General features: G+C 44.1%; 1 protein-coding gene across 5 annotated transcripts in view; it reads right to left on the bottom strand.

The window, feature by feature from the left end:
* MSANTD3 (Myb/SANT DNA binding domain containing 3) overlaps nt 1-24,766 on the bottom strand; it is a 310,518-nt gene that overhangs the window by 34,460 nt on the left and 251,292 nt on the right. For 2 of the 5 annotated variants that reach the window (XM_086965335.1, XM_086965334.1), the window contains 2 exons: nt 16,138-16,200; nt 12,313-12,456 (listed from right to left, as the gene is read on the bottom strand). The exons of 1 other annotated variant lie outside the window; for it this stretch is intronic. In XM_086965335.1, the coding sequence (XP_086821461.1) occupies nt 12,313-12,456; nt 16,138-16,200 (207 nt within the window). The remainder of the gene's footprint in view (nt 1-12,312; nt 12,457-16,137; nt 16,201-24,766) is intronic. 2 more of the 5 variants (XM_086965337.1, XM_086965336.1) reach the window with 1 other exon arrangement.

The following is a 24,766-nucleotide window of genomic DNA, read 5'->3' on the forward strand; positions in this document are numbered from 1 at the left end:
AATATTCTTCAGGTGCCAGACTGCATCCAGAGATTTTTCAGCAGTCCCTCTGCATTGCTCTCTCCATGTTCGTTCTAACATTAAGATTTCAAAACTTTGTAAGAATGATATTGCCTCTGGATCTTCCAGAAGCCCTGTGCAGCTGTGCACATTCCAAGAACAAATTCTCGTAAGCAATTGTTGTTGATCAAAGTAAACCGCACATAATTTTTACTTGTGGCTGTTGGTTTAGACAGATCAGATGAAAGCCAAGTCCAATCCTCCATTAGAATTTTCCTCTTGGCAATTAATTTACAAATGCACGATTCAGAGACTGAGTTTGTAATTGTAAAACATGACATTTTAGTCAGTTTGTAGTGGGCCGATAGCACCCCGCAAAAAAGAAGTAGGCTGTTTTGTAATAATGGGTGAGAGTGAAGACTACCATTCGAGAAGGAGACCTAAAGGAAGAGAAGTAATCAGGATTGTTGGACAGTTAGAAGTAACGTCTTTCTTAATTTCAATACCTCACTCTGCAAACTGCACTCCGCAGTCATACACTTTGTTTGCAATTTCTGTGGTTGATCATATGCTATTGGGGTTTCTCACGAGGTATTGGTAGAAGCTTGTTAAAATTGAATGGCCTCGATATCTGTGGATGTAAAGCTGGAAAAATACGAAATTGATGCTAATGATTTAAAAATAGCACTTCGGTTGAGAATGCCATTGAAATCTCTTGATTGGAATGAAGATAAGTTGTATAAGGGTTGGATACTCTGGTACCTCCATGTGTCCTGTTTCCATGGTCCAAACCAGAACATAGGCCATTTGTCCTCGGACAACAAAGGTTTCTGTGCTGAGATGTAATAATCTGGGAATCCACATGTTCTCCCCCCTAGTGATACTAGGCATTTGTTGATTGTTAGCTTTGTTTGAGGTAAAAGTGCAAAGATTTCCATTCTGTGAGTTCTCCAAACTTATTTTGTGGAAGCCATGGACATTTTCATTCGACTTTCAACATCTTTTATAGGGGGAGTTGAATATTTTTTTACCTTGTCTTCGATTGGACATTCAACTGTTTGTTTACTGGGTTGACGTTAATTACCACTTGCCGAATTGCTATCAGTCACTGAATGCTTTTCGTGACAATCGACCACTGATGCAACCAATTTTGCCTGATTTTGGCAGGTACTATGTTTAAAGATAGGCTACCAATCTTTTATCTTCTAATTGACCCTTGTGGTTGCAGTTAATTTTTTTGTTTATTACAAGCCTTTCCGATTCATTTTCTGGTCCTTTTTGTTAGACGTTTTTGGGAACAATAACAATTTAGTATATTTTGCTCTTGCTTTATCATACTTGACAGCAGCTTCTGTGGAGGAACATTTTCAGTTGAATTACACAGATGGACATTAACCACGATTTCTTTTTTTTCCCGCCAGAATTCTATTGCTCGTTGGATAATCTTTTTGTCTAATTAGTAAAGTTTGAATTTTACCAGCACTTTCCCCAAGATGTAGTTCCGAGAGATGGGGTTTCTACCATTTTTACATTGTGCATCATGGCTATTTTTTTTACTTAATCAACAAGGGAACTATCATTGGAAGATTTGGGACATTGTCCAATATAAGGGCACAAGTCCAAGTTAATAGTTAGTTATTTGTATAAGATTGCGCTTTCCTACTAAATCACAGGAATTGAATCCTGTGACAAAAAGAGGAAGAGTATTAAGCAGTTCCACCTGTATTCAATTCAAAATGCTTTATTCGGTATGCAGTGCACGACCATATAAGCAAATACAAGTGCACATGTTAAAATCATCACAAATACAAAGATATTGATAATCTGCAAAAATGAAAAATAGAAAGAATGAGAAGACAAAACGTCTATCTCTTGAGGCCTAAAATGAATGTTATCACTAAAAAAGGGGTGAAGTTATTTCTAATATCAATTGAATTGTAGGAATAATAAATATTCTTAGCAGAGAACATCATGTGCAAACAGCAATAAAAGTGCATTAGTCTAGGCTCAACAATGTGCAAATTTCGCTTTTAGATACCTACAAGAGGCACAGAATTAAAAATCTAAAAACAAATTTAAAACTCAGGTAAATTGCATAAATGGCAGTTATTCTTAGCAAAGAACGTCACGTGCAAATAGGGGAGTACAATACTAGCGCCTGAGCTCAAAAATGTGCAAATTAAGCTTTTAAGTGCATACTGGAGGTGCAAATAACACAAATTGCATTATGAGTGCCCCGCATGTAATAAATGCTTTGATATTTAATTTTCTTTGGATGCTTTCTTTAGTGACCACGTAAAGTACATTGGAAGTTTTCCTGCTACCTCATGGAGTAAAAATTGCAATAACATCCTAAAAACATTATTAATCTACTTTCTAAAAATATTTCTTGTCTAAGTGTAAAAAAAACAATGTGTGAGAAATTTTTCAGGATAGAACCAGGTTCAAACTACAGGTTGGTTCGATGTCTAATACAAAATTTTAAAAACCTTGCCATATATGTAACTATCAACTCTGATTCCAACATTTGAAGAGGCAGAAAGGCTGGTCGGCATTGACGTAGACCCAACGGTTTCAGTAGCGGGATCAGACAGCGTTTTCTGGGTTCAGCATAAAATTTACAAAAAAGGGTTACATGGAGAAGAGACTGCACTGAGCTACCATCACACGGGCATTGGATTAGCTGCTTTGATCAGTCGTTTGTGGATCGGAAAGTTATAAAACGATGGAAGACATTTAATCTAAATCTAGTCAGTAGAAATGTGTCGTAGCTAGTTAGCTTCAAAGTTGAGTAGGGCTCGATCGCAAAAGTGGTTTGAATTGACAGGGAATGTTGTACAGAGATTTTGTTCGCTTCATCAGACAGTCGGAGATCAGCTAAATGTTTTAAGCATTCATTCCTCATCAGCTTTCGTGAGATCCTGACCATTTCCTGAGGATTAGAGTAGTAATTCTGCAGGCCCAAATCACAGAGGAACTTCTTAACATATTGTAGCCATGGGATCTTATGTCTGTGTTCTAACTTTAAGCAATCCTTTACGATTGCTTGAGTGAGCGTTAATTTGTTTGATGTCCATATACGGTGCCAAAGCAGGACTGGTTGCTTCCGAATAATGTTGGATATATAGGGTAGACCCAGTTCTAGGTGGCAACTGTATGTAGATGTGGTTTGAGGTACAGCAAGTAAGAATCTTAGAAAGCTATTTTCGACCTTTTGGATAGTTTCGACTTGCGCGTGACCCCAAACCCCAGCCCCATGGATAGCTGTGCTGACACATTTGGGGTGATAGATTTCAAGCATCTCTTTGGGCGCTCTTTTTCCAAGCCTCTGAGTAAATGCTATTAGTGCCATGGTGGCTTTCAAAAACTGCAGCTTTCTGACCTTGATTGCCCTTTTCCAGGTGCCTTTCTCGCCTATGACCACTCCCAAGTAAGGGTAGGTTGGAGTACGGTCGATCCTGGAATTAGTTATGTAAGGAATATGCTACTTACCAGTATGCATCTGTTCTTGGCATGTAGGGCTGCTGACATTCATATCTGTGCATAGATCGCCGCCTAGTATTGGGTCCGGATGATTGCACATTGTTGTCCTGGAAGAGTCTTCGAAGTATCACGAGATAGGTGGCTCCTCTCCCGGACTACAGTGCGCATGGGCATCCTCTCCATCCTCAGATTGCTTTTCGCCATTGTGGCAGGGATGGAGTATGATACAGTAAGTGATGTCCATGCTATAGAGTAATTCTGAGTGCTACAGCTGCGACAGGCACCGGGGAGGAGGGATGGTGATATGAATGTCAGCAGCCCTACATGCCAAGAACAGATGCATACTGGTAAGTAGCATATTCCGTTCGAGGCATGTGGGCTGCTGAATTCATATCTGTGGATAGAATGTATAGCAGTCTCCCTCTTAGCGGTGGTTGCCCGTGCCAGCTGCAGCAGCCTGAAAAAGAGTCTTGAGTACAGCCTGTCCTACAGCTGCCTGCTGTTTGGAGTGTACATCTACGCAGTAATGTTTAGTAAATGTATGTATGGTAGTCCATGTGGCTGCTCTACATATGTCTTCTAGAGGAATGTTTCCCAGGAAAGCCATGGATGCCCCTAACTTGCGTGTGGAATGCGCTCTTGGGGGAACTGTTAATGTGTGTTTAGCTTTGAGATAACAAATTTGTATGCACTTAACAATCCATCTGGCTATACCTGATTTTGAAATCGGGTTGCCTTTGTTTTGTGGTGAAAAGGCAACAAACAGTTGCTTATTTTTTCTGAAAGGTTTTGTTCTGTCTATATAGTACAGGAGAGCTCTCTTAACATCCAGGGTATGTAGAGCTCTTTCTGCCACCGAATCTGGATTTGGGAAGAACACTGGCAGTTCGATAATCTGATTGATGTGAAACAGAAAGAGACCACCTTCGGCATAAATTTAGGGTTTGTACGCAGCACTACCCTATTTGCATGAATTTGTATGAATGGCTCCTCAATAGTTAGGGCGTGTAGCTCACTAACTCTCCTAAGTGATGTAATCGCCACTAAGAAAGCCACTTTCCACGTTAGGAATTGAATCTCACACGAGTGTGGAGGTTCGAAAGGTGGGCCCATCAGTCTGGTTAGAACCACGTTGAGGTTCCAGACAGGTGAAGGTGGGTGTCTAGGAGTAATCACTCGTTTGAGTCCTTCCATAAAAGCTTTAATAGCAGGTACTCTGAAGAGTGAAAGGTGTTGCCTGTTCTGAAGATAAGCTGCCACCGCAGCCAAATGTATGCGTATGGAACTGTAGGCTAGATTGCATCTATGTAAATGTAACAGGTAACATATGATGTTTTGAGTGGATGCATCTAACGGATTTATGTCGTTATTGGCACAATAGATGACAAATCGTTTCCACATCGCCGCATAGCATGCTCTGGTTGTAGGTCTTCTTGCCTCTTTGATAATATCCATACAGTCAGGAGGCAAGTTCAGGTAACCGAACTCTATGACCTCAGGAGCCAGATCGCAAGGTTCAACTGTTGTGGATCTGGGTGCTGAATGTCTCCATGGCTCTGCGTTAAAAGACTGGGTGTTAGTCGCAGCCTTTGATGAGGCACCACGGAAAGTTCTAGGAACGTGGTGTACCATGGTTGCCTCGCCCATGTTGGAGCAACTAGGATGAGTGTCATGGAGTGTTGCCGCAGTTAGCGTGCCACTAGTGGTATGAGCGGGGCTGGGGGAAAAGCGTACGCAAACCTGCCTGGCCAGTGCATCCGTATCGCATTGCCCTGAGACTGCGGATGTGGAAACCTGGCGGCGAAGTTTTGGCATTTTGCGTTTTCCCTTGTGGCGAACAGGTCTATCTCTGGGTGACCCCACTGCTGGAAGTACGGTTGCAGCACTGAGGGATGTATCTCCCACTCGTGCATCTGGTCGCTGTGTCTGCTGAGCAGATCCGCCATCTGGTTGTCCCTGCCTGGGAGGTGTTCCGCCATGAGGAATATGTTCCTTTGAATGGCCCACTTCCACATGCTTTGCGCTAAGTGTGACAACTGTGGAGAGTGTGTCCCTCCCTGCTTCTGTATGTAGTACATGGCAGTCATGTTGTCCGTCCGGATCAACACGACTTTGTTGCACAAATGCACCTCGAACGCCTTCATTGCCATGAAGATTGCCATCAGTTCCAATAGGTTGATATACATCTTCCTTTGCTGTGTCGTCCATAGTCCCTGCACTGTGTAATGGAGGACATGCGCTCCCCAGCCCAGGAGAGATGCGTCTTCAGGACTATGTGTGGCACAGGCTCTTGAAACGGTCGTCCCCTGCTAAGGTTTTGTGGGTTCCACCAATGCAGAGAGTGGTATGCGCGACCGGTCACCAACACTAGGTCTTTCAATTGTCCCTGAGCCTGGTTCCACTGCCGTGCTAAGCACTCCTGAAGCGGACGCATATGTAGTCTCGCGTGAGGGACTATGAAGATGCAGGAGGCCATCATGCCTATCAACTGCAAAAACACCCTTGCTGGGAGCGAGTGATGGGGACTGAATTTCTGAATCAGCAATTGAATGCTGTTGATTCTCGCCGAGTTTGGCTGTGCCCTTGCTACCAGAGTGTCTATCGTTGCTCCCAGGTACTGTTGTACGTGGGCTGGTTGGAGATGGGACTTTGGGTAGTTCAAGGAGAATCCGAGGCTGTGGAGGAGGTGAATAGTGCGAGACATGTGGCTGGCACATTGCTGGGCTGACTTTGCTTGGATGAGCCAGTCGTCCAGATATGGGTAAACCTGGACATGGTTTCTTCCTAAGTGCGCTGCTACTGTCGCTAGGCACTTGGTAAACACCCTGGGGGCCGCTGTCACCCCGAAAGGTAGTACCTTGAACTGGTAATGTTGATTTTGTATGGTAAACCTGAGATACTTCCTGTGTGCAGGATGTATTGGTATGTGGAAGTATGCGTCCTTTAGGTCTAGCGTTGCTAGGAAGTCTCCCTGAGTGAGTGTAGGAGAGTAGGGTCTGCTATCCTATGGTCACCCCAATTTTTTCTTTTTGCTTCACTGGTTTTCGACTTAATGTGGCTGTGGGCCTGCTAATCAGACCCACAGCCTGCTGTTCTCTCTCTAAATTCACATTCATGTACTATAGGTACATAACCCAATTGGAACTGGACTCCTTGTCAACCCCTGTACCAGGCACTATAGGTGCTCAGGGCATAGGTGCCACCAAGGCCGACCAGGGGCTGCAGCATAGCTTTTGCCACCCTGGCTGATTCTTAAATTGACACAACTGGCTGATCACTCAGCTGGGGCAAGTTGGTGTAATCACCTCTTGCTTAGATATAGTATACCTATATCTGGACACATATAAACCTGTGAGTCACTCCTATGGAAGGCCTTATCAATCCTGGAGGCAGAGTGCGTGGTTTAACGTGAGATGGAGCTCGAGCATGAGCTGAGCCTGTCTGCAGCTGTCGGGAACAACTCCCTAAGCTGTTCCGGGATAATGCCATACCATATACTATTAAGTGCATTATAATCCATCGCGGTTATATGTTAACTTTGGTTTTGCTTTATCAAAACATGTCGTGTAAGGTGTCATACGATTTGGAATACTATCCCCTCGACAGTCCTGTCGACGGGGATAGCATTCCACCCCTCTAGAGGGAGAAGACATGTTACTTTACTGAAACGCGGTTGATTTTAAAAGAGCCTCAGCATCACAAAATGGATGCATCTGCCACAGACACGAGTCTGCCCTCCTGCTGCTGACCGAAACTCAGCCGAGGAGGCCTGGCCAAAGGCTTTCCTGTCGCGGGGAGGTGTCACACCACCCCAGACAGGAGATAGTGGATTGTAGCAGGGAGGTTTGAAAGAAACCAGTCAGTGCCTGGGGCGCACAAGGCTTTCCCTGGCATAATCCGGTCAAACCGGTTCTGGGGCACACCAGCCCCAGTCCCAGCGCGACCCTGGACAAAGGAAAAGGGGTGTAACCACCCCCTTCCTGGGTCCCACCCATAGGAGGAACCTAGCAGGTAATCCAGCCCCCTAGATTGGTATAAGAATGGGAGCAGTGCCAAAGCACTCAGATTATGATCACTTATGAAACAAAACTCTGGACCCTTCTACATCCTACTCGACGTAGAAGACTGAAGAATCTCCCTTGTGGTCAAGGAGTGACCACCCTGTGCAAACAGGAACCATCCAGCACCTCGACGGTTGCTTTGTTGCAGTTCCCGCCGGAACTCGAGCGACAGAGTTCGACAAGACCAAGCATGTCTGCCTTCCAACAGCCCGTCCACAGTCCCTGCAGATCTAAGACCCGTGGAGGCGACCGGAAGCGTGGGGCCCGCCATCTTGGAAAGACCACGAGACGCTGACCGTGCGGCCCACAAGTGACCCTCGAAGCTGTGCATTGGGGTCTGAGAAGCCCCAGCCCTGAGCCTCTCCTGCACCGAAGCTCACCCCTCTACACTCACCGAGTGCTGTGTGGGGCCCTTCTGCATCTTTTGGCTCAACGCGTTGGCCCGGTCACTTGCCCGTTGGATTGTGGCCCCTGTGCCGACGAAAACTTGAAAACTAACTTGTGAAACTGGTTGCTCCAGACTTGCACTCGCTCCCCTGAAAAGGAGCCCTCGCTCTGACCCTCCTGGTCCGAGTGTAACGCCATCTTCGAATCCTGCGTGGGTTGCCCTTGCCAAGGGTTGTTTGCTCCAATCCGGAAGCTGACACCGCCGACAGCGAGAGCCTGCGTGGGACAGCTTGTGATCCACTCCTGGACATCCTCAGTGCCCCAGAGTCCACGTGGCAGCGGAGAGAAGCGACTCGTCAGCGACCTGAAAGCGCCCGACATTGCCTGGTTCCTTCCTGGTCACTGCTGAGTGACCCAGACTCTGTCCCCTCTGCTTTCAGATCATCTTTAACTTCGATCCACCCTTGGATCACACCGGACACTTCTTGTCTCGACGCCTGCAGCATCTTCAGCTCCAAGCACCAGCAACCTGTGTGACAAAACCCGACACTACTTCGCACATGTGCATCCGCTTCCTGTGGGTGAGGTAACTCAGCAACGCCGGTGTTCCCACACTGGTACACACCTCTAGTGTATGTGTCTTAAGTTTCGTCCTTCTAGGTTGAGCGGAAGTATTCTTAAACTATAACTTTATAACTTTTACGCACCATTGACTTTATATTGGTGCATGCCTGTGCTTTAAGCGCTGCACCCGAATCCCGCGGGCTTTTCCCGACTTCAGCATTGCTAATCCCGACTGCTCCCAGCGATTTCCTAGGCCTAACCACTGTTCGATTGGTATCTCTTATACCACTTTTTTAATATATGGTTTGCGTGGCACCACGGCCTCATCCATAATTGTGCAACTTTCATATGTTTAACTGTGCTTTTGTTTAAACGCTTGTGCCTCTGCACTCAAAGACTACAGAGGATTATTCTAGTAATAATTAACTATATTTTTATAATATATACTTGTGTGGTGTCCTTTCATTTGATATTACAGGATTGTGATTGGTAAAACAGCTTGCTTAACACGACCTCTAGAGTTAAGCCTTTAAGGCTGCTTAGTCCATGCTACCATTAGGATAGCTTGCCTATAAGGTTGACTTACAACAAGACACCATAAGGGATTGTTTGGACTGATACAAGGTGGTTCCAGAATTGGAAACATCACATATCAGGCCAACTTCTCACAGTGAGCAATGGCAGAACGTGTTGTAAAGTGAGCATGTGAAAATGTTCTGACAAGATGTATTGGTTTAGGGGCCTGAGGTCCAGTATTGGCCTGAGTGACCCGTCCTTTTTGGGTATTAAGAAGTACAGCGAGTATACCCCTGTGCCTTGTTCTTGTATGGGGACGAGTTCTATGGCCCCTTTTTGCAGCATGCTGATAACTTCTTGCTGCAATAAGGCTATGTGCTCTGCGGACATAGGACAGTGTCTTGGGGGTATGTTGGGTGGAGTGGAAGTGAGCTCTAGACAATAGCCGTACTGAATAAGCTGTCTCACCCACCTGTCTGTCGTAATGCTCTCCCAGACTAGCAGGAACTGTTGTAATCTCCCCCCAACCGGTGTTACATGGTCCGGGGGCAGTGACAAGACGTCACTGTTTATTATTGGCGGAGGATCTGGTGTTGTTGTTCCCTCGTCCTCTGCCTTTGCTACTGTTTCCACGGTATCCACCTCTATTGTTATTATAGGTGGTCTGCGTGCTCCCTTTATTGTATGGACCTTTTTGTGATACCTGGCCTCGTGTGGATCCTCTGTTACTGGAGCGACGAAAGGAACCTCCCCTGAACTGTTGGGACTGCAAGGCACCCATAGACTTGGCTGTTTCTGTGTCTTTTTTTTATCTTTTCTAAGATTGTGTCCACATCAGGACCAAATAAAAAGTCAGGGTTTACCGGCTGATTTAGTAATGTGGTCTGAATTTCAGGTTTGAACCCAGAGATTCGCAGCCAAGCATGTCTCCTGAGCATGACACTTGTGTTAATGGCCGTGGCTGCAGTGTCCGCTGCGTCTAGAGCGCATTTGATGGATGCGTTTGTTATGAGCTTCCCTTCCTGGATTAGCATTTCCGCTCCTTCTTTGTAGGCCTCTGGCAAATGTTGAAGCAGTTGCTCTAAAGTGTCATAATGCGCCCTATCGTATCTGGCTAATAGGGCCTGTGTATTGGAAATTCTCCAGATATTAGCTGCTTGAGCAGCCACCCTTTTCCCTGAAGCTTCCAATACTTTCGATTCCTTGTCTGGAGGAGGAGCATCACCCGTAGTTTGCGAGTTGGCTCGCTTACGAGCATTTGAGACCACCAGAGAGTCCAACGGCAACTGTCCCTTAATATATGTAGGGTCCACAGGCGCTGGTCTGTATTTTCTTTCAATCCTGGGGTTTATTACCCTTGCTCTAGTGGTTTCTTTGAAGATGTCCCCTGCGTGTTTAAGGACGCCTTTTAGCATTGGTAAAGTCTTAACAGATTTCTCTGAAGTGGAGAAAGTGTTGAACAGGAAGTCTTCCTCCACTGGGTCAGCGTGCATGTCCACATCATGATTTAACGCTGCCCTTTCAATCAAAGCGTTGAATGCAGCTATATCTTCTGTTGGGGAAGTTTTAATAGGATAAGAAGGAGTATCCGGAATAGCCTGTGATTCCGCCTGGTCAGCAGGGTCCGTCCAGGCTTGAGTCTGGTCATCCTGATCTGCGTCCACAGGGTAATTATATTGTTCCTCATCGTCATACCCCATATCCTCAGTAGTGGGCGTGGGAGAGTATGTGGAAGTGTCCTGTCCATGGTACCTTACAGTCTCAAAAAGGACAGGTGACGTTGAAGAATCCCTTTTCTTCTTGAGTGGGATCTTGTATGATTCCAGAGGATGTTCCGACCTTATTTTCCGTTGATAGATAGTAAGTCTACCAGATTCGGAGTCGATATGTAGCTTCGACTGGCCATAATACGAGGGCTCCTGATACAAAACATCCTCTTCTAGAGGATGTGTCAGTCTTCCCAACGACACCGTCTTGGTCGTGTCGACCCTAGGCCTCGGATCGAGCGCTTTAGGGCGCGCAGTTGGGGGCAGACCGAACTTTATTGGCGGCACAGTGTCTTTAGACAGACCGACCTTCTTCGGGGCCGGCGTCGATGGAGGTCCGACCGATTTTGCCTTTTCCCCAGTAAGTTTATGTCCTTGCGTCGACTTCGGGGCTTGTGGCGTCGGAGAGGCGCTTGTTTGTTTCGGCTCAACGTGGTCTTTCGATGCGCTCTTGGATTTCGACTCGAGGCCTTTGACGAGCTGGGGCCTGTTGACTATATGCTTCGGATCGAAAAGTTTCCGAGTCTCGAGACCCTTGCTTGTGTCGCTGTCCGTCGACGTTGACCTCGTCGGCTCGACGTGCTTGGATTTGATGGTGGACTTTAGCGCACCCATCTTCGGTTCGACACCCTTCACTTCCGACCCCGCAGGGTCGTCGACACCTCTTTTGTTCGTCGACTCCGATGGGTTGGAGCTCTTCTGTCAGAAGCATCCAACTACTGATCACATTGAATGTGGCTGGAATTGTGTCCTGGGTCCTGTGGGTCCGATCAAGCAACCAGGATGCCAACACACTGGCTTACATCAGCCCTACGACTTACTAGCATGGACCCCCTCATACACTTTCCAGACAATCACTTTTTGAATACAGTAGAAAGTTACTACTGAATTTAAAAAATGACCCCTTGCCTCTGTAGCATTTAGCTGCAATCAAACAGCAGTACCTGCCACACACTGTCCAAAAGGCCTGCATGTTCAAAGGCTGGAAGACTGAGCCACGCCAAGAGATGGCTGCTGCCCCCTTATGGCTGACCAGAAAATTCCCAGAGGCTTCAACAGACTCAGAGGCACAAAGGATATTGTTTAGAGAGAAGTATAAGCCCAAGTGTATAGCCTACATATTTTGGCGCTTTGTGCCACACAGGCTTCTTGCAGCTGAGGCTGTGGCCAAGTAAACAGAAACCCAGCATTTGATTGTGTGAAATCGGCTTTTGACAATATGCATTATCAAATATGTACTTCCAAAACTAGCTTCAGATAAATATACTACACTTGATGGTTTGTCTACTTGTAGACTGCTTATGGAGGAGAAAAGATCTGGACTCTGATAACAACATGTCAATGAAAAGTGATTATCACCTTATCTACCCACCTTATGATCTAATTATAGAAAGAAAAAGAAAAAAACACAATTCTATGTCTGCTTTTAAATGGCTTGTTTTTTCCTGGAAGTGGCTTACCTACAAACACCCTCCTCCCTCCCCAAACGGTTCTCCGTTTGTTTCTCACTAATACGAGCTGTCTAATCGGGGTACCTTGCTTTATAGAGCGTGGAGGGACGTTTCCTGGACATAATGAATTTGATGCAGGCGTCTTCCTACATATTTTGGATTGAACCTTTCCTTGTTCATCAATTAATAGCTCTAGATCCAAGATATTAAGTCTCTTGCCATCAAGATCTGAAGTAAAAACAAAAACAAATTCAGTTTGTTAGATGAGCTATTCACCCAACTAAGCTCCAAGATGAGAAAACCTCAAAACTATGTATTAGAGGTTGTTCATCAGTTTTACGAGAGCATAACGTTTTGTCATAATTTATGTGCATATTTAATGGAAAACTGCGACCCTTTATAACATGACATTCAGTGTATTGCTTTCAACAAAACGGTGGTCACCTAACATTCAAGCTTATATATGCATAAACAAGCATTTTCTATATAAAGGCATGGTTATTTAGTAGTATAAGCATAGAAGAGGATTTACATTTTCTAATTGTGAATGCCATGTATTCTACATTTTACTAAAGGAACAAAAATGTGTGTAGATTTTTGTGCCTTTTACCTTGATTTGGCAGTGGGCTGTACTTACCTCAATATGGGCCTTGCTGAAGTTTACTTGTTGGGAATGGTTGCATACTTACCGCACTACCTATGTGTATTGAAAATGTGTAGTCTAGTGCATGTGCTGTTTATTAGTTCTCATTTGTCTATTTCGCGACAAGATATAACTTAGGTCCTACCAGCTTGTGTGACACTGTGGGCTTTTGTCTGCGGCAGGGCCGTGATGCAGGGTGGGGGAAGCCCTTCAGGGGCCCCGTAAACCATCAGGGGGCCCACGTTCAGCCTAAGGCCAATGACTATCTGTGGGATATAGGCGAATCAGGGGATGCTGTTCACATTCTGAAGGGAAAGGGGGTGGGAGCTTTATTTTGTATTACATCACTGGTCTGGGGATTTCTATATCTAATAGAATCTCACATGTTATGTCATTAAACACGTGCAAATAGGTTTCCAATAACCCATTGAGATATTGATTCCTTGTCAAAAAGACGTCACAAGTGCAAATTCTGGACAGAAGGATAAATATTAGAAAAAAATGACGTCAGCTCCATGATGATATTAGCGAGTTCTGACTTGCAACACGATGATTACTATCTTGGATCGCTTTCAAGGTTTAGCAGGAAAGTACATAAAATGTACAACAAATTTACCGATGGGGTTTTGCAAACATACCTCCCCTGAATAAAATTTTGGGGGAGTTTTATATAGCGCTGACTGGACCCGAGGGTATCAGGGCGCTTCACAACATATACAATAATGTGCAGGTAGGTGATACAGGTAGTTGGTAGAACAGGCTTCACAACATATACAATAATGTGCAGATAGGCGATTCAGGTAGTTGGTAAAACAAGGGGATTCTGGCTAGGAGATGAACAAATAATCGGGGGGTGGGGTGGTAAACAAGGGGATTCTGATTAGGAGATGACCAAACATGTTCCGAGTTAATGTCATCAGAGTCCCGGTTAGAGGTAAGGGGAGAACCGGCTGAGGAACTTCCTTGTCCCTTATCGGATTAGTCTCGAGCGGTCGAGGAAGAGGGCTATGAGTAGCTTCTTGAATTTTGGAAATGAGGGGGTCATTCTTAAGTGGGTGGGGGGGTATGGTGTTCCAGATTTTGGGGTCGTTTCCAGCAAATGATTTGGCTGCTGTTTTTTTGCTTATGAGTTTTCAGCAGGATGAGTAGCAGAGTGTTGGAGCTCCTCAGGTTTCTAGTCTGGCCGGCCCTTTTGAGTTTGTTGGCCAAGTATTCAGGTCAATCATGGTTTAGGAAATAACCTTTGAACATGACAATTTACAGGACCAAGAGCATGCACTAGCCACTCATTTACTTATTGTTTCAGCACCACTTAATTTGATAAAAGGAATGGGTCATTTTAAAATAGCAGTTTTTTTTTTTTTTACAGTCTATGATATGGAACAAGATTAACTGGTATAGGACTGAGTATGATGCCCAGAGATGTAAGCCCTTCAATTAATCGAGAAGCACAAGATCTGGAAATGGATAAAGACACTACATAGAATGTTACTATTGAATAAAGAGCAAGAGTCAGCTAGTACTACTCTTGTACGGAAAATAAAAGAAATAGAAACTAATGAAGGACTAGTGAAAAGACTACTGAGTTTAAGGATTCATTCTACGGCTAGAACGACGATGTTTCCAAGAAGATGAAAATATTGTTGGGATGCTAAGAGAACAGGAGCACTCATGAAAGGCAGTCCTATGCTGTCTCCCATGGCGCAAGTCAAAAGGATAGTTTGTGCTGGTGAACATAGGGGGTTTCTTTCAATGTCTTCCTTTTGGTCACCTTTGGAGAAAAAGATGTGCACACAAATACAATTTGGAAAATAAAACAATGGGTTTATTATGAAAAATACTCCCCCCTTAATGTTAATGGCGCACTCAACTAACTGCAAGTGTCTACCCAAAATCTGAAAACGCAACTATTTCAAAACAAAGATGAATTAACAGTGTTGAATAAGTTCCAGTCAACAGGACTAGGGAACTTCACATCCCTAATGTTCTACCGCAAGGGTTAATCCATTCAGTTAGCACCAGCCCAACATTGCAATTAATGGCCATGGTAAGCACGCTTGTCTTTTGCACCAGTCCACTTACTGTGAAAGTGTGTTTTTTGTAAATAACTGACTCTATGAAGCTTCCCACAGTGGCTACGCCTATGCTGATTACGGATGGAATTTATAGCCTCTCAAATTGAAAATGACATCTTTGCATAGTTCCACAAATTGGGCCTCTCTTTTTAAGAACCAATATTTAACTGAAGGAATTACTGCACAAGGATAACATATCCTAAAGGGAGGGCACCATTTAAATGTATATGCTCACAGTAATGCAAAAATACGTATTGCTATCTACATAAATATAAGAGTTAGAATGCGAGATAAAGTTAGTGTCTTAGGCAACATTGTTACTAGTGTTCTACGTAACCTTCAGTTTATTAATTTGTAATGAGATACATCCTATGTCAGAGACTTTATTTCATATTTAACTTTCTTGTCGCGGTCATGCTGGAACTTCAGCAACACTCCTTTTTGAGTGTCGAATTCCTTTACTGGTATGTAACCGCACATTCTAAAGGACATGAGTGTTCAATAAAGTATTTACGTAGTTACTAGCCTAAAGTTCTTGCCCTGACTTCTAGTGAGAAGAAAAAGAAATAATAGCAATAGTTCACAACATGGGACAAAATCGAAATATCTCATTTCCTAGGAATCAATTAAGTGGTTAAGAAAGATCATACTTAATTTTGAAATGAACAAAGCTTTAGGGTTAATCATTGCCAGTAAAATTACCGATTATCTGGTACAAGGCATCTTACATGCTTTCTACATTCTCAAGCCTAAACATTTCTCCAGCACATTAGTTCCAGTAAGTAAGCAAGGCTGGCCAGCTCTTTTGATCCTTGCGATCACAGATAATTTCTAAATCCAGGCATTTTAGGGATAAGGCTATTCAAATTCTAAATATCTGCTGAAAATGGATAGAGTGATAATCCCTTGATTTTGCAAAGCACACACTACTAACACGAGTTCAAGTGTGCCACTGCCATGACTCTGTCCACATGCTTCAGATAACTCACCTATCCATGTGCTTACCAAAACCTAATATTTTGTTAATCTTTTCAGTGCTGCTAAACTCATTTCCATTTATTTAATCTGTCCCGTTTTCCAATGGATCAGTCAGGATTCTTTCAAATTGGATGTAAGGGTGGATCCACCCAAAGTTAACAAGAGGATACTTAAAGGAGAACCATGTCTTGCAACAAATAAGTTTAGTATTACCTGATTTCCCATGTATCACATGCCACTTTCTGCTTGAATTTGCCGCCGAGACCCTCCAAGAAGCTAGGTGTAAACAAATAATAATTGAATTAAGTGCCAAAACCTGAACTTTGTATGGTACACACCAAAAGGTATGCTTCACATGGCACTACTGCTAAAGAAAATGGCAATTATAATGGTCCTCAATCACTGCAACACTGGCAACACTTAAAAACAAATATTTGAACAATTAAATAACTTTAGCCAGATTCCCCCAAAAATGTGTTCTCCAATAACCATCTATGCCTTCTTAAAAGGCGAATAGTGTGCAATATTTACTGGTAATATGGGAAACGATAAAAGAATGACCAGGACTTAAATGGTCTTATTCTTCTCTTAGTATCTCAGATGGATATTGAAATAAATTAGTCACTTCAGATTGGAACATTTCCAAAAACATGTTTAAGTAGTAGATTATTTTCTAAGAAGGTGACCACGAGAACCGGATGAAGCTTAAAAAACAAATATAACAGACAATATTACGTAATTTTTTGCCTTGAGCTTTTTTCAAAATGCCAAGAAGCTCAAGTATATTAAATATTTCAGCCAACCAATGAAATATTGACCTGGAATCTTAATTCATATTTATGTGGCAAGTGATTTCTCTTAACTGCAAGCGGTCATGACAACATATGTAAAAGTATCGGCTGTAAATGTAATCAGTACTTGGCCTCATTCCTGATCAGGTAACCTTTCGAAATATCACAATTAGGCCACATAACTTGGCCAAAGTTTTTGTTTTGCTTCGTGGCACGATTTATCTTCATAAGTTTTAATTGCCCATCCTCTATTTTAAAAAATGTCATTTACTGCTTTCTTCCGAGCGATCCCTAAAAGACTTTAGTCTACACCAGTATTCAATGTCATTTCTTGGCATTCTGTTGGTGCCGGGCTCAAATAGCCATCAACACACATGAATTTATTTCTGTCTTTTCACATAAATTCATAGCCGTTCTCTCTATCACTTGCTCCGAAAGGATGCTACAGCCGGTTTGTGGCACTGCTGCTAACAAACCAAATCAGCTGGTTCACCTTTTAGGTAAACTTTATCACTCATCCTTGCTTTAAAATACATCCTCAAGCCTCACTACATGAGCCTTTGTCCTTGCCGCTTTTGCCAATCTTTGGTTTTAGTACAACCTACTTCAAAAACATTAAAATGTTTAACACTACAACAAAATCACAAGTGGGGTAAAACAAACATTTCTCAAAAGATATAGCTAAAGTGAGAAAGAAATCTGGACTGCCCCTTTTAGCTAGTCTTTAACATTTCAATGCTAATGCAGAACAATCGTTATGTTCGAGACCCCACAGCACATTTTTTTTAAAGTTTTTTTGTTTAATGACAAACTTTATTGATATTTTTAATAACAGTAGAGGAGGCAATAGAATCGTAGTGGCAGCTATTATACTACGTTGTAGGTAGAACACCTCAAAGTATTAGGTACTGTCAGAATGGCAGCAATGCATCCTGCCAGTAATCGTAACAATAACAAGATACATATGGGCAAAGAGCGGATACCCATAGGCCACGTAACAGAAAGGCCAAAGTGGGCCTGCCAGGAGTCAATAATAGGTCACAATTCCTGGAAAAACGCCAGGCGCCGAAACTTAGGGACTTTAAAATCATACACTTGTCAATGCGATCCTGAGCCATTCATCCACAGAGGAACTGTCTTTATATAGTCAATGCTTGCTATGTGTCTTTTGACTGGCAAGAAATTCAGATTAATCAGTACTTTCATAAAGTGTGCAGAGTCAAGGTTCTCCGCCTGGCCAAAAACTGTGATATTTACAGTACTTAGGAAAACATCTTGGCAACCCTGCGCCAAAAAGCCTGGAGGACTACACATCACAGAAACGATTGGAGAAAATAGAGGTTTATGGACATAGTAGACAATTCGGGAATGAGTTTTGTTTCACGATTGACAACCTAACTCACTTGCAGTATGCAGCGTTTTAAAATGATTTACATTGACATGCTGTGGGGGATAGGCTAAATTCAGAGAGATCATCCCCCATGTGGTTGATAATTTCTAAAGGTGTGTCTCAGCTAAAGGGCTCTACAGACTTGCACACTCAGGAGCAGGTAATCGTATTGCAATTGGGCAACAGATTTGATGACCCCACGAGAGACCAGGTCACTCACCCTAGAAACCCTAATAGGTCCAAACTGGAGAAGCCCTTGAGTCCAGGGGCCTAATAAACAAGTTACTTACCTTCAGTAACGTCTTATCTGGTAGAGACATAGTCTAGCCGCAGAATCCTTATCTTAGAATACTCCCCAGGTGCCAGATGGGATCCGGATACTTTTCAGCAGTAGCCCCTGCGCGTCAGTAGAGGGCGTCATGCGACTCCGTACCGACGGCATCCATGTATGCAACATCACTGGAATGTATATAAGCCCCTCCCCTGACATGCTGACGTCAGTTTCTTCTGTGACTATTTACCGCATCAAAACGCAGTGTCAACATAGAAACTGGCAGAGGAAACAAGTGTGTCATAAAAAATAAATCTCTCTTAAATTAACAATTACGAAGCTGGGTAGGTTGGTAAGGAATCTGAAGCTAGACTATGTCTCTACCAGATAAGGCGCTATGCACAGTAAGTAACTTGTTCATCTGATAGAGACGTCTAGCCGTAGATTCTGTACCTTAGAATAGATACCCCAGCAATACCATTCACGGAGGAGGGTCTGAAAACTGATTGTCCTAAAAATCCCTGAATAGAACTATCCGATCTACAATAAGACAGACAAGACCGGACGTTCTTAGGAAGTTAGGTGAGCAAGAGAATACACTTCACCCTAAGAACTGTGGCAAGAACCACAGGCAGGCAAAGTCAAAGATGGTGAAAAGCATGGTAATAGTGTTACAGAAAAGTGTTGTAGAAAATATTCAATAGAAATACAATACTTGGTATCTTCCAAGGTGGGCTCTGACCCTTGATTGGCCAAACCCAAATGCAACAGCCAATGTCACTCAGCTATAGAGCCTAGACCTAGAAAACCATTATGTCAATCAAACACACTCAGCAAAACATGGAGAAAATGGGCCTAGGAACCGAACCCATGGGCAGCAGTGGCTCGGAGGGCCAGAGGCAATAGCAAATGCATTAGAGGCAAACCTGTCCTGAGAGAGACTGAGAAAGGAACCTTACAATAGATCCACAGTGGAGGAGCATGGATTAATGCAACCACAAAAAAATCGTGAAGACAAGAAAGAACAAGCATTGACAAACGCTTGTGTTAAGAAAAATGTCCCAGAGTCAGAACAACACTGATGGGATCATTCAACGCATAGAACCCATAGAGGTGGAAAGAAGAACTAGTGCATACAGATCAACTAAGTGAAGACTAGACTGCAAGATAAGAATGATGGATACATCCATGTAAGCTATACGAACGTATCAAAATGTAGCATAACACATATAAAAGATATATACAGTATATATGCACTGCTGGCAATATCCAAGTGCAGTCGCGCACACAACGGGATCACGGACACAACTTGAGCTGGTTGCCGATTTAAAAAGCTTTTTTATTTAAACCATAAGGTGAAAGGTGCAAGTCACAAGACGCGTTTCGGAAACAGACTGAGTCCTTTGTCACTATTTTTGAGACATTTAAATCCCACTATCCCTGTCACTATTTTTGAGATGTTTAAATCCCACTATCCCTGCATTTTACCATTTGCCCAAGGTGCATAAGAACAGAGAGACATCGCCGGGAAGTCCGATTGTGGCCTCGCAGGGGAGTCTCACAGAACATATGTCGATTTTTATTGACTTTTTCCTTTTTCCCCATGTGAAGGTCTTACAATCATACATCAGGGATACGAAAGATCTCCTGAGTAAAATTGACCTTTTACAATGGGAAGAGGGGTACACGATGATGGTCTTAGATATCACCAGTCTATACACTTCGATAGGACATCAGGATGGCTTGGTAGCCATGAAGTACTTCCTCGAGAAAAGACCATTAAAGTACACTAAGCATAGTACCATGGTATTGGAATTTGGAGAATTTTGTTTCTTTAGCAACATTTTTCTTTTCAAAAAACAATTTTACAGGCAAACCTCTGGGACAGGGATGGGCACCTGCTTCGCCCCCAGCTGTGCAAACTTGTTCGTTGGCTGGTGGGAGGAGCAGGTGGCCTGGGGCTTGAACAATCAGGAGTGGAACAAACACATCATAAGATGGTAAAATTTCATCGATGACTTGTTCATCGTATGGGATGGGCCATCTGAGATGGCAAAAGAATATATAAAGGTCCTGAATACTAATGAGATAAATCTTGAATTTTCGGGAGAAGTCAGTGCTAAATCAGTGAACTATCTAGATTTCAACATTTATGTTGAAAACGATCATTTGAAGACCAGGCTGTAAGGCCACTGCGGGCAATTCTGTCCTGCAAGCATCCAGTAGTCACCCCACTAACTTGGTGAGGAGTATCCCCTATGGGGAACTCCTCAGAATCAAGAGGAATTGTTCTGATGAAAGTGAATTCCATAGAGCTGCCAGAGAGAGCATACAACGCTTTAAAGTACGGGGATACAGTCAGGAAACATTAAGTGAAGCCTATAGGAAAGTTAATGTGATAAAAAGAAAGGATTCGCTTTGAGATAAACTTACATCCACGAGTGATTCTGGTACTAATGATGGTAAATTCTGTCTCATCACTATTTTTTCCTGTGATGCAGGGAGTCTAAAAAGGATTATGAAAAAGAGCTGTCATATACTTAAAAGTGAAGAGGTGATAGGAGAGGATCTTCCCTCTAATCCCCTTATCACAATTAGGAAAGCGAGACCCCTTAAAAATGAACTGGTACGTAGCTACCCAGTGGTTAAACCGCCCTCAGGATTTGGATCCATGCAAGGCTTCTTCCCATGTGGGAGGTGTAAAGCCTGGAAGGCGAGTAAATGTACTCTGTCTTATGAAATCCCTAGTGCAGGCATACAGAGGCATATAAGAACATTTTTGACATGTGGAACACCTTATGTAGTTTACTGCCTCGTATGCCTGTGCGGCCTAGGTTATGTAGGCAGCACAATCCATCCTGCCAAAATCAGAGTTCTAGAACACATGAAGGCGATAGCCAAGGGTGACAAGGCGTACCCAGTCACCAGACATTTTGACAAAGAACATCAACGGGGTAGGGATGTCCTCGCCTATTTCTGTCTAGATCATGTCCCCGACAATCCTAGGGGTGGTGACACAATTGTGAGGCTTAGGAGGTTAGAGTCACGCTATATAATTGATTTGTGTACTAAAACTCCACATGGCCTTAACAGTAGTGAAGAACTGGCCAAACATCTGGGTGAATAGTATGATCTCTGCATTGTGGTTTTAAATCGTTTAGATTCTTTAAACGGGTACTGTATAAAGGTGGGAAAGTAATGATGATCATATAGATGATTTTATCCTTGTGACGGCTATACGTCCTGTGTTGATTCCTCTTTCCTCTTTCTTGTTTCTTTTCCCCTTCTTTATCCCTTCTGCATTTTAGTCTTATTTAATTTCAATGTCTATCAAGGATGGAATGTGTCCTAATTGTAGTATTTGTGAGGATTTGATATGGATAACTGTTGAGAGGCTCTAGTCATTCTGTATTTATTCAACTCCTGATGTTTATATATGCCCTTTCAGGGCTTTATTAGCTTACATGAATTTGGAAGTGATTGCCCATCAGGGGGGTGATTGGTTTTTAAATCAGATTTTCAAATAATTTCTTTATACTAAAGTTGATCAGTTATTCATTTAAAGATGGCGCTGATTTAGAGGTACGACAAATATGTATGTTAGTCCTCTTTTGAATACTTTGAATGTACGGCGCTTCGGTTAACATAGCGAAAGGTTTACTCCGAAACCCGTCTGTTTGTTTGGTGCTTGTTGCTGAAATAAATCTATGGTGACAAGTCCCTGCGAGTGCGATTCTTTCCTGGCAGAAGCCAAGGTGGAGAGAGAGTGGAGCTGTAATAATTAATGCGAGAGCACCCCCCATGTATTCGCACCTGCCTGGGAGTGCACTTCATTGTCGTCAGGAATACTACACCAGGTGTCACCAGTAGATGGGATAGACAACCATGGACACCACCATGGAATGCTCAATTGAGACAGAAATCAAAGACCAACATCACCATACAAACTGAAATTATTTATTTAGCAGCCTGTTGTGCATCTTGGATCAACTTGGTAAGCTCGCTCCGGGGGTCGTTTGGAAGCGATGGCAACAATATGTGTCAAGGAATCCCATAATGTTTGAGAAAAGTGCCCAAGAACACAAGATCTATTAGTGGAACGCAAAGCCGAACTTGTGGAGGAGAAGATATGCCTGACACAAGCATCCTGTCTCCTGGAATCTCTGTCTGGAAGAACATGAGAATAAGAGTCGATATTATGCGAGGCCAAAGCAGTCTCTACAATCCAACTATGAGAAAAAGGAGGCCAGGTCACCAGGGGCAAGATGGTGTCTATGAGATATAGATCGATCCACCGGGGCCAATGTATTGGGTTTAGCCCAGGCCCCAACAAAATGTCACATCTGGCAGTACTGGCTCCACCCCTGCTTGGCCCTGATGGAGGAAGCCAATTAGGGGAACAGTAGATTTCCCTACAGAAGGAAGTTAAATCCAACAACACACCTTGGCATATTAGCTAAAGTGGAGCTCTCCTCTGTAGCAAGACCAGGAGGAGAAAGAAGGCTGGGGAAGAGTCCAATCCACTTGTTTCACCTAGTTCAGTCAACCAGCATCCTTCAGAGGAGGCAGAGCAGCATTAGATATGGGTTGAGTAACCCAATCATCTCCTAAACAGTGTTCCTCAGAAGACAAAACATTAGAGGCTGAAACCTCAAGAATGGCATGCAGAGAGCAATAATATGCTTGCATCTGGGTCAGAGTCACCCTGGCTCTAGGGTGGACAGGGAGGTGTGGGGCGAACTCATGCACGGAGTCCTCAACCGGTAAGTGGGAGGAGACGTGAAAGATGGATTCTCTGCGCAGTGAAGGTAGGGGAGCCGCAACTTTAACCACCTGTGTTGAGACTCACTTTGGGACCACGATAGAGAGTGACATCCAGGGCTCCTGAACCGGGCCAGCCAACAGACCGTGTGGTCCCTGTGAGAGCCATGTCAACAGGAGCTTCATTCAATGTTCCTGCAGCACCATCCGTTAAAGTAGGAGACAGGAGTCGCACTCCTCAGTCATGGTGCTCTCCCAAATACCTTATACAAAAATAGAGAAGGGAAGTACAATGTTTCAACAATGAATATGTTGAAGTAGGCCAAGAATAGCTGAAGTAAAACCTTCTCCAGATCCACGTGTAAGCGTGAAACTGACGTCCGTGAATCGGGGAGGGCTTATATGGGCTGCAGTAAGGTTGCATACGTGAACGACATCAGTATGGAGTCGAACGACGCCCTCAACCAACGCGCAGGATTCAGCTGAAAAAGTTCTGGATCTTGTCTGGCATCTGGGGAGAATTCTAAGGTAAGGAATCTGCACCTAGACGTCTCGATCAGATCTAACCACACTTTCAATCAAAGGGTAGTGTCTTTAATTATTTCACCTGATCTACTAAGCCCAGCCAAGCCCGTCGTCTCTAGTGCCTTCCATCACATCCGAAAAATAGATTCCCAGTGGGTTGCAGTTTCATATGTGTTCATAAATGGTAGGAGATCCCGATCCTCTGACGCATGCCTTGACATGTGTGGTCACAAATTACACTTTATGCACACCTAAAAGGGACGTTTTGTAATCAGGTCTTTGCTGTGCTAAGAGACCAGACAATCAAACAGACTACTTATGTAAGATCATTGACAACAGTTTGTGATGAAAACCTCGAAACCAAGTTTGAGAGTCCGTCTACCACCGTACAAGTCAGAGGCCACCGAAGTCATCTGCGGCGTCCCTCAAGGATCCTCGCTGAGCCCCACCCTCTTCAACGTCTACATGAGCCCCCTCGCGGCCATCGCACTCCAACACAACCTGAACATCATCTCCTACGCTGACGACACCCAGCTGATCCTCTCCCTGACCAACGACCCCACCGCCGCCAGAGCCAACCTTCATGAAGGGATGAAAGACGTAGCCGAGTGGATGACGACCAGCCGCCTGAAACTGAACTCAGACAAGACGGAGGTCCTCATCCTGGGCTCCTCACCCTCCGCCTGGGACGACTCCTGGTGGCCCCCGCCCTGGGCAGCGCACCCAAACCGACAGACCACGCACGCAACCTGGGCTTCATCTTGGACTCCTCCCTCACCATGACCAGACAAGTCAATGCCGTCTCTTCGTCATGCTTCAACATCCTGCGCATGCTACGGAAGATCTTCCGGTGGATCCCCACCGAGACCAGGAAAACGGTCACCCAGGCCCTCGTCACCAGCCGACTGGACTACGGCAACGCCCTCTACGCCGGAACCACCGCCAAGCTCCCGAAGAGACTCCAGCGGATCCAGAACGCCTCAGCCAGACTCATCCTCGACATCCCACGACACAGCCACATCTCCGGACATCTGAGAGACCTGCATTGGCTCCCCGTCAACAAAAGAATCACCTTCCGCCTCCTCACCCACGCACACAAAGCCC

Source organism: Lissotriton vulgaris, chromosome 4_1, assembly GCF_964263255.1.
Source record: "Lissotriton vulgaris chromosome 4_1, aLisVul1.2, whole genome shotgun sequence".
In the NCBI taxonomy this organism is placed as follows: Eukaryota; Metazoa; Chordata; class Amphibia; order Caudata; family Salamandridae; genus Lissotriton; species Lissotriton vulgaris.